Source organism: Bombina bombina, chromosome 10, assembly GCF_027579735.1.
Source record: "Bombina bombina isolate aBomBom1 chromosome 10, aBomBom1.pri, whole genome shotgun sequence".
NCBI classification, from domain to species: Eukaryota; Metazoa; Chordata; class Amphibia; order Anura; family Bombinatoridae; genus Bombina; species Bombina bombina.
In genome coordinates this window covers 208,274,319-208,290,150 of record NC_069508.1, presented here as the reverse complement: position 1 = coordinate 208,290,150, position 15,832 = coordinate 208,274,319, and the positions used below count along the sequence as shown (strand labels likewise).

At 38.1% G+C, this 15,832-nt stretch overlaps 1 protein-coding gene across 1 annotated transcript in view; it reads right to left on the bottom strand.

Moving 5' to 3' along the window:
* Positions 1-15,832, bottom strand: part of ALG6 (ALG6 alpha-1,3-glucosyltransferase) — a 134,988-nt gene that overhangs the window by 27,995 nt on the left and 91,161 nt on the right. Inside the window, exons 10-11 of the mRNA XM_053693668.1 lie at positions 8,503-8,587; positions 3,558-3,628 (exon numbers count right to left, since the gene is read on the bottom strand). Of these exons, the coding sequence (XP_053549643.1) occupies positions 3,558-3,628; positions 8,503-8,587 (156 nt within the window). The remainder of the gene's footprint in view (positions 1-3,557; positions 3,629-8,502; positions 8,588-15,832) is intronic.

Below are 15,832 nucleotides of genomic sequence, written 5' to 3'. Positions count from 1 at the left end.
ACTGCAATACCCTGTTCTCTGATTACAGAGAGTAGGACACCCAGAACCTTTGAAAAGATTCTTGGAGCTGTTGCTAGGCCAAATGGAAGAGCAACAAATTGGTAATGCTCGTCTAGAAAAGAGAATCTCAGGAACTGATAATGTTCTGGATGAATCGGAATATGAAGGTAAGCATCCTGCAAGTCTATTGTAGACATATAATGTCCTTGCTGAACAAAAGGCAGAATAGTCCTTATAGTTACCATCTTGAAAGTTGGTACTCTTACATAACGATTCAAAATTTTTAGATACAGAACTGGTCTGAATTAATTTTCTTTCTTTGGGACAATGAATAGATTTGAATAAAACTCCAGACCTTGTTCCTGAAAAGGAACCGCCATGATTACCCCTGAAACCTCCAGGTCTGAAACACACTTCAGGAAAGCCTGAGCTTTTACTGGATTCACTGGAATGCGTGAGAAAAAATCTTCTCACAGGAGGTCTTACTCTGAATCCTATTCGGTACCCCTGAGAGACAATGCTCTGAATCCATTGATTTTGGAAAGAATTTGCCCAAACATCCTTGAAAAACCTTATTCTGCCCCCTACCAGCTGAGCTGGAATGAGGGCCGCACCTTCATGCGGACTTAGGGGCTGACTTTGCTTTCTTAAAAGGCTTGGATTTATTCCAATTTGAGGAAGGCTTCCAATTGGAAACAGATTCCTTGGGGGAAGGATTAGGTTTTTGTTCCTTATTTTGACGAAAGGAACGAAAACGATTAGAAGCCTTAGATTTACCCTTAGGTTTTTTATCCTGAGGTAAAATAACTCCCTTCCCCCCAGTAACAGTTGAAATAATAGAATCCAACTGAGAACCAAATAAATTATTACCTTTGAAAGAAAGAGATAGTAATCTAGACTTAGATGTCATATCAGCATTCCAAGATTTAAGCCACAAAGCTCTTCTAGCTAAAATAGCTAAAGACATGGATCTAACATCAATTTTGATAATATCAAAAATAGCATCACAAATAAAATGATTAGCATGTTGTAGTAAACGAACAATGCTATATACGTCAGAATCCAATGCTTGTTGCGCTAAATTCTCCAACCAAAACGTTAAAGCAGCTGCAACATCAGCCAAAGAAATTGAAGGCCTAAGAAGATGACCTGAATATAAATAGGCTTTCCTTAGATAAGATTCAAGCTTCCTATCTAAAGGATCTTTAAAAGAAGTACTATCTTCCATAGGAATAGTGGTTCGTTTAGCAAGAGTAGAAATAGCCCCATCAACTTTGGGGATCTTTTCCCAAAACTCTATTGAAATTGCTGGTAAAGGATACAATTTTTTAAACCTTGCAGAAGGATTAAAAGGAGTACCTGGCTTATTCCATTCCTTAGAAATCATATCAGAAATAGCATCAGGAATAGTAAAAACCTCTGGAATAACCACAGGAGGTTTAAAAACAGAATTTAAACGTTTACTGGTTTTAATATCTAAAGTAATTAACACTTCTTTTAACAAAGAACGCATATACTCCATTTTAAATAAATAAGTAGATTTGTCAGTGTCAATCTCTGAGGAAGGATCTTCTGAATCAGATAGATCCTCATCAGAGGTGGATAATTCATTATGTTGTCGGTCATTTGAAATTTCATCAACTTTATGAGAAGTTTTAAAAGACCTCTTATGCTTATTAGAAGGTGAAAATGCAGACAAAGCCTTCTGAATAGAATCAGTAACAAATTCTTTAAAATTCATAGGTATATCATGTACATTAGAAGTTGAAGGAACTGCAACCGGCAATGTACTATTACTGATGGACACACTATCTGCATGTAAAAGTTTATCATGACAACTAATACAAATGACATTAGGAGATATAATCTCCACAATTTTACAACAAATGCACGTAGCTTTGGTAGAACCAATGTCAGGCAGCAAAGTTCCAACAGATACTTCTGAGGCAGGATCAGATTGAGACATCTTGCAAAATGTAAGAGAAAAAACAACATATAAAGCAAAATTATCAATTTCCTTATATGACAGTTTCAGGAATGGGAAAAAATGCAAATAGCATAGCCCTCTGACATAGAAAAAGGCATGAGGCAAAAGCAATGGGGCAATAAATAATGAAAAAAGTTTGGCGCAAAGTATGACGCACAACGTAACTGAAATTTTTTTTTGCAGCCAACCATGTCCGGAAATGACACACTCGCATCACTAACGACGTAACCCTGTGTGAAACCTCTGCGTCAATTACGACGCCGGAAATGACGAACTTGCGTCAACGGACGTGCCTTTCGCGCCAAAAAATTCTTGCGCCAAGAATGACGCAATAAAGTGTAGCATTTGGCGCACCCGCGAGCCTAAGCCAGCCCGCAATTTGAAACAAAGTAGTCAATTGAAAAAAAGACTAAACCCCAGGTAAGAAAAATATTTCTTAATATTAACTTTCCCCAAATATGAAACTGACAATCTGCAAAAGGAAATACATGAACCTGACTCATGGCAAATATAAGTACAATACATATATTTAGAACTTTATATAAATGCATAAAGTGCAAACCATAGCTGAGGTGTCTTAAGAAATGAAAACATACTTACCAAAAGACACTCATCTACATAAAGTAGATAGCCAAACCAGTACTGAAACAGTTATCAGTAGAGGTAATGGAATATGAGAGTATATCGTCGATCTGAAAAGGGAGGTAGGAGATGAATCTCTATGACCGATAACAGAGAACCTATGAAAAAGACGCCCGTTAGGAAAATCATTGCATTCAATAGGCAATACTCTCCACGTCCCTCTGACATTCGCTGTACTCTGAGAGGAATCGGGCTTCAAAATGCTGAGAAGCGCATGTCAACATAGAAATCTTAGCACAAACTTACTTCACCACCTCCATAGGACGCAAAGTTTGTAAAACTGAATTGTGGGTGTGGTGAGGGGTGTATTTATAGGCATTTTGAGGTTTATGAAACTTTTCCCCCTCCTGGTAGGATTGTATATCCCATACGTCAATAGTTCATGGACTCTTGCCAATTACATGAAAGAAACGTAGGTAGGTAGCGTGAACATGTCTAGAGGACTATATTGCAGCAGTGTTCGCACAATGTATAACATTGTTTAACACATTCTTGTAAATTGCTGCCATATAGTGCTCTAGACATGTTGACTCTCCTGACCCAACCTACCTGCTTCTCAACAAAGGATAACAAAAGAACATATTACATAATAGAAGTAATTTGAAAGGCTTCTTTTTCTCTCTACATCATGGAAGAAAACTTGTGGGTTTCATCTCCATTTAAATGCTAAAACCGCATCATATCAATTTCAAAGTTGTTTTACATAATTAATTTTTATTTAATACTTTTTATTATTTTCCGTGACATACATTCAATTGTCAATAACAAAGACAAATCAAAACATGAACAAAAATTCCAGAATTAATAATGGATACGAGATTTAAGCCATATTGGTTCCTTCATACAATGCCAGAATGTAACAGTGAAATCAATATTTAATGACACATTCATATGGCTGAGTAACATGTTAATAATAAAATATACTTACAAAGAAACCAGAAGAATAGATTTTTCATGCACTTGGTAAGAGTATAAGAAGAACGACAACGCACAGTTAACCTTGAATACAAAAGCATGGAGTTAATATATAAAAATGGAGAATAAGATTCATATAAATGTATTGAATAATGATACATACTGTAAAGAAAAAGTAAAATATATTTAATACATTAAAAAACAAATGTTCATTTTAACAAACAGGTGATTTACTGGGTTTTATGATAAATAAAATCTTTGCAGAGATCAGAGGCAATTTAAAGGGGCAGTTGTCATTTCTGTTGTCTTGATATAGAACAACAAATATTTTTATTAAAACCCAATTAACATCTTGTTATTGTAAATTGTTTTTAAATAGCCTAGCTCCATCAATCACTCGCCTTTGTGCTCAAGTCTTTAGAGGATAAGGTTAGGTGATCATAATATGTTAGTGCTTTGTTTTGCAGTTGTTTTCTGCTAAAGCCAATTTGGGGAAAATATGTAGCATGGTTAGCTTTGATTTGTCAGCTGAGTGCATTTCCAGCTCTGAGAATTAGAATATCCACATTTTTATAGAGCTAAGCTAAGGTCAAAGTAAATAATTAAAGTATATGATAAAGTTGGTGTACTACATTTAACAAAATATTTTATATTAAAACCTCAAGAAGTTTACTGCCCCTTTAAGGCCCAAAGGTGTGAACTCACTGAAGTCAAAGTGCCTGTTAAAGGGACAGTCTACTTGAAAATGTTTGTTTTAAAAGATAGATAATCCTTTATTATCCATTCCCCAGTTTTGCAAAACCAACACTGTTATATTAATATACTTTTTACCCCTGTAATTACCTTGTGTCTAAGCCTCTGCAGACTGCCCCCTTATCTCAGTTATATTAATATACTTTTTACCTCTGTGATTACCTTGTGTCTAAGCCTCTGCAGACTGCTCCTTATCTCAGTTATATTAATATACTTTTTACCTCTGTGATTACCTTGTATCTAAGCCTCTGCAGACTGCCCCTTATCTCAGTTATATTAATATACTCTTTACCTCTGTGATTACCTTGATCTAAGCCTCTGCAGACTGCTCCTTATCTCAGTTATATTAATATACTTTTTACCTCTGTGAGTACCTTATCTAAGCCTCTGCAGACTGCCCCCTTATCTCAGTTATATTAATATACTTTTTACTCTGTAATTACCTTGTATCTAAGCCTCTGCAGACTGTTCCTTATCTCAGTTATATTAATATACTTTTTACCTCTGTGATTACCTTATCTAAGCCTCTGCAGACAGCCCCCTTGTCTCAGTTCTTTTTACAAACTTGCATGTTAGCCAATCAGTGCTGGTTCATGCATAACCCCACACGAGTGAGCACAATGTTATCTTTATGGCACACACAAACAAGCACTGATTGGCCTTGAAAAGCTAATAAAATGAACTGAGATAAGAGACAGCCTACAGGGGTTTATAAACAGGCAGAAATTTAGAGGTTATAAAGTATATTAATATAAGCTGTGTAGACATGACTTGCTGCAGTGTGGAAACTGGTTAGTATTAGGACCAGTCTACTGTGGGACACCTTGTAAGTGGTGACTGGCTTAGCAGAATATGATCATATTGTGTGACTAAGATCCCTATTTTAATTTAAATTTAAACAGGCAATGTTTATCCCAATCTTATTTGAACTATGTAAGTATATTTAGCAGACAGAAGTTTTTATTTAAATTTAAAGGCATATTTAACAGGCAATTTTTTGCAGCATAAATATAAGTCAATATTATTGCGAGATGTTAATCCCAATTTCATTTGAACTATGTAAGTATATTTAGCAGATAGAAGTATATTTGTTTTTGCAGCACAAATATAAGCCAATATTATTGTGAGATGTTTATCCCAATCTTATTAGAAGCTATGTAAGTATATTTGGCAGACAGAAGCATATACAAATATGCCATGAAATAGTGGACTTAAGTGGTTGGATGTGCACCAATACTTTTTGTTGTTTTGTAATTGTTTTGGTCACTTTGGTAGCACTCCCACAATATGTGTGTTAAGATTAAACAGTCCTTTTGTGGTGTGCGTAACCAAAAAACCCCTTTGTTGTATTAATATAACAATGTTGGTTGTACAAAGCTGGGAAATGGGTAGTAAAGGCATTATCTATCTTTTTAAACAATACAAAAGTAGACTGTCCCTTTAAACAAAGATCACCTTATAGTGGACAAGAAGTATTTACTGTGGAGAAGAAAAGTTACTCCATACAGTGGTGCCTTTGTACTTGTGCAGTTTTATTCCCACTTACAGGGCTTTTTTATTTTTATAAATTCTATTAATGGGAACAAAAAGGTATACTCTGCTTATGTATAAACACACTGCAATGAACAATGCTTTAGCTGGTGCCAAATTCTGTCTGGTAACACGGCATACCTAGGTATGCTTTTCAACCAAAGATGCCAAGAGAACAAAGCTAATTTGATAATAGAAGTAATATGTTTAGAATGGCATGTTCTGTCTGAATCAGAAAGCTTTAAAGTTTAAAAGGGATAAAAAAGTCAAAATTGTAACGTGCACAGGGCAGTTCAATTTGATATAGAAGCATGTGAGAATAAATACCATGATATCACAAAAATGAAGCAAATGTGAAATAAATGTGATAAAATAATAAACAAAGGATGAAGACTAACAAAGTGTACTATAATATAAACTAAATACTCATAAAAAGTTCTTATAAGGATATGTGTGTGATTTTCGGAATCTTCAATCTTCTATTTTCTTTTGATCCTCATATAAAAAGAGAGAAAGAGATGCCACATAGCGTGATTCTGTGATTATTCAGAATGCAGAATGCGTGTTTACAAATGCTTACTCACATGAGATGGAGCTATAGCCTAGCTCAGGTTTATGCGCACACCCGATATTATACTGTTGGGTAAACAGTTGCTTGAACCGGATTTTAGTAAAAAAGATTTATTAAAATACAAGTGTAAAAAGCGTCACAAGAGCTGCAAGGAACACCAAATATACATAGGGTTGGCAATACACTTAAGTAATTGCTCGCATTGACAATACACTTAAGTAATTGCTCGCATTGACAATACACTTAAGTAATTGCTCGCATTCCTTGAAAAAGCTCCTTTGCGAAACGTACGTCGGATACATTGTTTCTTACCCTTGGCGTCTTTCCAAGAATCTGCACACCAGTAAGGAGAGCAACATATGCTGGACTCTGAATGGAAAGGTTGTGTGGTTAAGTTTCTGCACTCCTTACCAAGGTTTCTAGTACTGTGTATAAGCTCAATGCGAGCAATTACTTAAGTGTATTGCCAACCCTATGTATATTTGGTGTTCCTTGCAGCTCTTGTGACGCTTTTTACACTTGTATTTTAATAAATCTTTTTTACTAAAATCCGGTTCAAGCAACTGTTTACCCAACAGTATAATATCGGGTGTGCGCATAAACCTGAGCTAGGCTATAGCTCCATCTCATGTGAGTAAGCATTTGTAAACACGCATTCTGCATTCTGAATAATCACAGAATCACGCTATGTGGCATCTCTTTCTCTCTTTTTATATGAGGATCAAAAGAAAATAGAAGATTGAAGATTCTGAAAATCACACACATATCCTTATAAGAACTTTTTATGAGTATTTAGTTTATATTATAGTACACTTTGTTAGTCTTCATCCTTTGTTTATTATTTTATCACATTTATTTCACATTTGATATAGAAGCATGTTTGCAATATTCTTCCAATACCAATAATGCTTTTTGTAAAAATAATTACTGTTTTTCATTGGCATATGCACATATGCTGTGAGGGCCCATGCCCCAGTATTCAAGCTCAGAGGGCTGCTGGTGGTGTGAATTGATTCTGTAAAGACATCATACAAGCCCCTGCTGACTAGAAGATGTGATGTTTGATTACTGATGTGTGGGCCCTCACAGGATATGTGCGTATGGCACTGAAAAAATATAACTTGCTTATTTAAAGAAATATTACTGTACTAAGATAAAACTACAGTAAGATACCTCCCCATATTAAGCACATATTAAAATGGTGGGGAGCTTTGATGTGTTGCATAGCGGCCTCCTGAGACTGAGGTTGGACAGCTCTGGATAAGCACACATCAAAAAGGCTAATAGCATAAACTATACGGAAGAAAATACTCCAATAAACTTCCCTGTAAATCGACTATGGTTACGTATGGTAACCATACCATCTTAAACTAAACCATGTTAACCATACCATCTTAAACTAAACCATGTTAACCCACACCATCTAATACAAACCATGTTAACCCATAACATCTTAAACAAACCATGTTAACCCATACCTACCATCTTAAACAAAACCATGTTAACCCATACCATCTTAAACTAAACCATGTTAACTCATACCATCTTAAACAAAACTATGTGTTAACCCATACCATCTTAAACAAAACCATGTTAACCCACACCATCTTAAACTAAACTATGTTAACCCATACCATCTGAAACAAACCATGTTAACCCATACCATCTGAAACAAACCATGTTAACCCATACCATCTTAAACAAAACCATGTTAACCCATACCATCTTAAACAAAAGTATGTTAACCCATACCATCTGAAACAAAACTATGTTAACCCATACCATCCTAAACTAAACCATGTTAACCCATACCATCTTAAACAAAACTATGTTAAGCCATACCATCTTAAACAAAACCATGTTAACCCTTTCCATCTGAAACAAAACCATGTTAACCCATACCATCTTAAACTAAACCATGTTAACCCATTCCATCTGAAACAAAACCATGTTAACCCTTTCCATCTGAAACAAAACCATGTTAACCCATACCATCTGAAACAAACCATGTTAACCCATACCATCTTAAACAAAACCATGTTAACCCATACCATCTTAAACTAAACCATGTTAACGCAAAGATTTAGTAAATGTTCCAGCTTACCAAGGCAAATTTAAAACTTTTCAACGATGGATTCACTGCCAGTTTTATACAGGTTGGTATCACACTTAGAAGTGTGCAAGCAAAGCTAAAAAATAGATTAAAAATATATATTATAATTATTTAGGTTTCCTTAGCTTACAAACAGGTATAATGGTTCTGTACTCTAAATGCAAACGGGAGGTGGGTTTTCCAATGAGCAAACATAAAAAAACACATCATTGTATTAAAGGGACAGTTCACTTGATTTGCTTTTGTTTAAAAATATAGATTACGCCTTTACTACCCATTCCCCAGCTTTGCACAACCAACATTATTATATTAATTTACTTTATAACCTCTCAGTTTGCCTGTTTCTAAGCCCCTGCAGGCCGCCTCTTGTGTGCCATATAGATAACATTGTGCTCACTCGCGTGGAGAATGATAATGGTTTTACAAGAACCCGCACTAATTGGCTAAAATGCAAGATTGTAAAAAACATTGAGATAAGGGGCTGTCTGCAGGGGCTTAGATACAGGTAATCACAGAGCTAAAAAACTAAATTTATGCTTACCTGATAAATTTATTTCCGGACATGGAGAGTCCACAATGTCATTCCAATTACTAGTGGGATATTCAACCCCTGGCCAGCAGGAGGAGGCAAAGAGCACCCCAGTAAAGCTGTTAAGTGTAACTGCTTTACCCATAACCCCCAGTCATTCAGCCAAAGGAAATAGAAAAGGAAGAAACACAAGGGTGAAAAGGTGCCTGAGGTTTACAGAAAAAAAACTGCCAAATTATAATGAGAAGATGGCGGGGTCGTGGACTCTCCATGTCCAGAAATAAATGTATCAGGTAAACATAAATTTTGTTTTCTTTCCTGTGACATGGAGAGTCCACAACGTCATTCCAATTACAAGTGGGAACCAATACCCAAGCTAAAGGGCACAGAATGAACAGGGAGGGAGAAAAAGGCAGAAGGACCTAAACAGAAGGCACCACCGCTTGAAGAACCTTTCTCCCAAAAGAAACCTCGGCCGAGGCATAGTATCAAATTTGTAGAATTTTGAAAAAGTGTTGCTGCCTTGCAATTCTGTTCCACAGAAGCTTCATTTTTGAAAGACCAAGAAGAGAACACAGCCCTAGTAGAATGAGCCGTAATTCTCTCAGGAGGCCGCTGTCCAGCAGTCTCATAAGCCAAACAAATCAAACTTCTCAACCAGAGAGAAAGAAAAGTAGAAGTGGCCTTCTGACCCTTACGCTTTCCAGAGAAAGCAACAAACAGGGCAGAATATTGCCGAAAATCATTAGTAGCTTGTAAGTAAAATTTTTGAGCCAGCACAACATCCAAGTTATGCAAAAGACGTTCCTTATGAGAAGAAGGATTAGGACAAAAGGAAGGAACAACAATTTCCTGATGTTTAGATCCAATACTACCTTAGGGAGAAAACCCAATTAAGGTTCCACTGGGGAACAACAGGTTTAAACACAGGCCTGATTCTAACTAGGGCCTGTACAAAGGCTTAAACATCTGGTAGGTCTGCCAGACATATTGTGCAAAAGGATAGATAACGCAAAAATCTGAAAAAATATTAACTGATAAACCCTTATCCAGGCCTTCCTGAAAAAAAAAATAGACAAACTCCGGGGAATCCTCACCCGGCTCCAAGAGAACCCCTTAGATTCACACCAAAAAAAGATATTTACGCCATATCTTATGGTAAATCTTGCGAGTAACCGGTTTTCGAGATTGAATCATAGTTTCAATGACCGCTTCAGAAAAACCATGTTTAGACAGAACTAGGCGTTCAATCTCCAAGCAGTTAGCTTCAGAGAATCTAGGTTTGGATGGAGGAAAGGACCCTAAAGTAAAAAGGTCTTTCCTCTGAGGTAACCTCCAAGGAGGTAGAGATGACATCCTCACTAGATCCGCGAACCAGATCCTGCGAGGCCATGCGGGAGCTATTAGGATCACCGATGCTCTTTCCTGTTTGAAACGAGCAATGACTCGTTGAAGGAGAGCAAACGTAGGAAACAGATAAGCCAGAGAAAACCTCCAAGGAGCCGCTACAGCATCTATCAGAACGGCCTGAGGATCTCTTGACCTTGAATCGTACTTTGAAACCTTGGCATTGTGCCGGGACGCCATCAAAACCAACTCTGGAACCCCCCACTTGCGGGATATCTGAGACACACTTCCGGATGGAGAGCCCACACTCCCCGGAATGAAAGGTCTGTCTGCTCAGAAAATCTGCTTCCCAGTTGTCCACTCCTGGAATGTGGATGGCAGATAGGAGACAATCATGGGCTTCCGCCCATTGCAGAATGCGAGTCACCTCCTTCATGGCTAAGGAACTCCGAGTCCCTCCCTGGTGGTTGATGTAAGCCACTGAGGTGATGTTGTCCAATTGGAATTTGATCAACCGGACCAACAACAGTTGAGGCCACGCTGATAGGGCATTGAAGATATCTCTCAACTCCAAGATGTTTATGGGAAGAGAGGACTCTTCCTGAGAACACAGGCCCTGAGCCTTTAGGGGACCTCAAACAGCTCCCCAGCCTGAGAGGGCTGGCGTCCATAGATACAATTTCCCAGGAAGGTCTCAGAAAGCAAGTGCCCTTGAGACAGATGTTCCTGTGACACCCACCACGAGAGAGAGAGTCTCTTGTTAGAGGGTCTAGATTTATCCTCTGAGATAAATCTGAATGATCTCCGTTCGATTGACAGAGCACACAAAGCTGCAGTGGTCGTAGATGGAACCGAGCAAAAGGATTGATGTCCATGGATGCCACCATCAAACCAATCACCTCCATGCATTGGGCCACAGATGGACGAAAAGCAAACTGGAGAGAAAGGCAAGAAGCAAGAATCTTGTCTTTTCTGACCTCCGTCAGAAAAAACTTCATGGACAGGGAATCTATTATAGCTTCTAGGAAACACACTTTGGTAGGTAGAACAAGAGAACTTTTCTCCAAATTTACTTTCCACCCATGGGAACGTAGAAAAGACAACAGCATCTCTGTATGAGATTGGGCTAGTTGAAAAGATGATTCCTGAACCAGGATGTCGTTTAGATAAGGCACTACAGCAATTCCCTGGGACCTGATCACAGCCAAAAGCGCCCCCAAGAACCTTTGTGAATATTCTGGGAGACGTGGCCAGACCAAATGGAGGTGCAACAAATTGGAAATGCTTGTCCAGAAATGCAAACCTCAGATACTGATGGTGTTCCCTGTGAATAGGAACATGAAGGTATGCGTCCTTCAGGTCTATAGTCGTCATAAACCGACCTTCCTGTACCAAAGAAAAAATGGAATGAATAGTTTCAATCTTGAAGGACGGAACCCTGAGGAATTTGTTGAGACACTTGAGGTCTGGAATGGGCCGAAAAGTTCCCTCATTTTTGGGAACCACAAATAGATTTGAATAGAATCCTAGACCCTGTTCTGCTAGAGGGACAGGAACAATAACTCCCAGAGAGTATAGGTCTTTTACACAGTTTAAGAAGGCCTCCTTCTTTATTTGGTTTGAGGACAATCTTTACAGGAGAAATCTACCTTTTGGAGGGCAAGGCTTGAATCCCATTCTGTAACCCTGGGATACTATGTCCACCGCCCAAGAGTCTGGGACTTCGCGTATCCAGGCTTGACGAAAAAGAGAAAGCCTGCCCCCTACCAGATCCACACTGGAATCGGGGGCGGAACCTTCATGCTGATATAGAGTCAGCAGAAGGCTTCTTGATTTGTTTTCCCTTGTTCCAGGGCTGGTTGTATTTCCAAGAAGATCTGTGTTGATCTGTTTTAGAAGAGGAGGACTTTTGTCTCTTAAAGTTACGAAAGGAACGAAAATTAGAGGTCTGACAACCTCTAGGTCTATTTTTCTTGTCCTGAGGTAGTAAAGATCCCTTTCCACCTGTAATCTCTGAAATGATCTCTGCCAGACCAGGTCCAAACAGAGTTTCTTTCATGTAATTGGCAAGAGTCCATGAGCTAGTGACGTATGGGATATACAATCCTACCAGGAGGGGCAAAGTTTCCCAAACCTCAAAATGCCTATAAATACACCCCTCACCACACCCACAATTCAGTTTTACAAACTTTGCCTCCTATGGAGGTGGTGAAGTAAGCTTGTGCTAAGATTTCTACGTTGATATGCGCTTCTCAGCATTTTGAAGCCTGATTCCTCTCAGAGTACAGTGAATGTCAGAGGGATGTGAAGGGAGTATCACCTATTGAATGCAATGGTTTTCCTCACGGGGATCTATTTAATAGGTTCTCTGTTATCGGTCGTAGAGATTCATCTCCTACCTCCCTTTTCAGATCGACGATATACTCTCATATTCCATTACCTCTACTGATAACCATTTCAGTACTGGTTTGGCAATCTGCTATATGTGGATGGGTGTCTTTTGGTAAGTATGTTTTCATTACTTAAGACACTCTCAGCTATGGTTTGGCACTTTATGTAAAGTTCTAAATATATGTATTGTACTTATATTTGCCATGATTCAGGTTTTCAGTATATTTCCTTTTGCAGACTGTCAGTTTCATATCTGGGAAATGCTTTTTTTTTTAGGAAAAATTATTTCTTACCTGGGGTTTAGTCTATTTTTCAAATTGACTGTCTTTTAAATTTGCGGGCAGAATTAGACTCGCGAGGGCACAAAATGGCAAAGTTTATTGCGTCATTCTTGGCGCAAGATTTTTTTGGCATGAAGTTACGTTCGTTGACGCAAAATCGTCATTTCCGGCGTCTTAGTCAACGCCGAGTCCTTCACAAGGATGCGTCATCTGTGATGCGAGTGTCATATTTTTCTGTTTGTTGTGCGTCATACTTGGCGCCAAATATTTTCATTATTTAAGACCCCATTCCTATATGCCTCTTGCTTTTTTTCTCTATCAGAGGGCTAGGCTGTTTGCACTTTTTCCCATTCCTGAAACTGCCATATAAGGAAATTGATCATTTTGCTTTATATGTTGTTTTTCTCTTACATTTACAAGATGTCTCAATCTGATCCTGTCTCAGAAAATACTGTTGGAATCCTGCTGCCTATCAACAGTTCTACCAAAGCTAAGTACATTTGTTGTAAACTTGTGGAGGTTTTATCTCCTGCTGTGGTTTGTAATAGTTGTCATGATAAACGTTTACATGCAGAGAATGTATCCATCAGTAGTAGTTCATTACCTGTTGCTGTTCCCTCAACATCTAATGCACAAGATATACTTGTAAATTTAAAAGAATTTATTTCTGATTCCATTCAGAAGGCTTTGTCTGCCATTCTGCCTTCTAATAAACGTAAAAGGTCTTTTAAAACTTCCCATAAATTTCAAATGACCGGCAACATGCTGATTTATCCTTCTCTGATGGGGATCTATCTGGTTCAGAAGATCCTGCTTAAGATATTGACACTGACAAATATTCTTATTTATTTAAAATAGAGTATATTCGTTCTTTGTTAAAAAAAAGTGTGATTACATTGGATATTGAGGAAACTAGTCCTCCTGATATTAAAACTAGTAAACATTTAAATTCTGTTTATAAACCCCCTGTGGTTATTCCAGAGGTTTTTCCAGTTCCTGACGCTATTTCTGATAGGATTTCTAAGGAATGGAATAGGCCTGGTACTTCTTTTATTCCTTCTTCAAGGTTTAAAAAATTGTATCCTTTGCTAGCTGTTTCTTTAGAGTTTTGGGAAAAGATCCCCAAGGTTGATGGGGCTATCTCTACTCTTGCTAAACGTACTACCATTCCTATGGAAGATAGTACTTCTTTTAAAGATCCTTTATATAGGAAACTTGAATCTTATCTAAGGAAAGCCTATTTATATTCAGGTCATCTTCTCAGTCCTGCAATTTCTTGGCTGATGTTGCAGCTGCTTCAACTTTTTGGTTGGAAATTTTAGAGCAACAAGTATCGGATCATGATTTGTCTAGCATTGTTAACTTGATTCAACATGCTAATAATTTTATTTGTGATGCCGTTTTTGATATCATCAAAATTGATGTTAAATCTATGTCTTTAGCTATTTTAGCTAGAAGAGCTTTGTGGCTTAAATCATGGAATGCTGACATGACTTCTAAGTCCAGATTGCTATCTCTTTCTTTCTAAGGTAATACTTTATTTGGTTCTCAGTTGGATATAATAATTTCAACTGTTACTGGGGGGAAGGGAGTTTTTTGCATCAGGATAAAAGACCTAAGGGTAAATCTAAAGCTTCTAACCGTTTTCGTTCCTTTCGACAAAATAAGGAACAGAAACCTAATCCCTCCCCCAAGGAATCTGTTTCCAATTGGAAGCCTTCCTCGAATTGGAATAAATCCAAGCCATTTAAGAGATCAAAGCCAGCCCCCAAGTCTGCATGAAGGTGCGGCCCTCATTCTAGCTCAGCTGGTAGGGGGCAAATTAAGATTTTTCAAAGATGTTTGGATCAATTCAGTCCAAAATCAATGGATTCAGAGTATTGTCTCTCAGGGGTACAGAATAGGATTCAGAGTAAGACCGCCTGTTATTTTTTCTCTCACGCATCCCTACAAACCCAGTAAAGGCTCAGGCTTTCCTGAAGTGTGTTTAAGACCTGGAGTCATCATGCCAGTTCCGTTTCAGGAACAGGGTCTGGGGTTTTATTCAAATCTATTCATTGTCCCAAAGAAAGAAAAGCATTACCAATTTGTTGCCCTTCCTTTTGGCCTAGCGACAGCTCCAAGAATCTTTTCAAATATTCTCGGTGCCCAACTCTCTGTAATCAGAGAGTGGGGTATTGCGGTGTTTCCTTATTTGGACGATATCTTGGTACTCGCTCAGTCTTTACGTTCTGCAGAATCTCACACAAATCAACTAGTGTTGTTTCTTCGAAAACATGATTGTAGGATCAATTTACCAAAAAGTTCTTTGATTCCTCAGACAAAGGTAACCTTTTTAGGTTTCCAGATAGATTCACTGTCCATGACTCTGTCTCTAACGGACAAGAGACGTTTGAAATTGGTTGCAGCCTGTCGGAACCTTCAGTCTCAGTCATGCCCTTCAGTAGCTATGTGCATGGAAGTTTTAGGTCTCATGACTGCAGCATTGGACGCGATCCCCTTTGCTCATTTTCATATGAGACCTCTCCAGCTTTGTATGCTGAACCAATGGTGCAATAATTATACAAGGATATCACAATTAATATCCTTAAATCCCAATGTTCGACTATCTCTGACTTGGTGGTTAGATCACCATCGTATTGTTCTAGGGGCCTCTTGTTAGTCCAACCTGGACTGTGATCACAACAGATGCAAGTCTTTCAGGTTGGGGAGCTGTTTGGGGATCTCTGACAGCACAAGGGGTTTGAAAATCTCAAGAGGCAAGATTACCAAT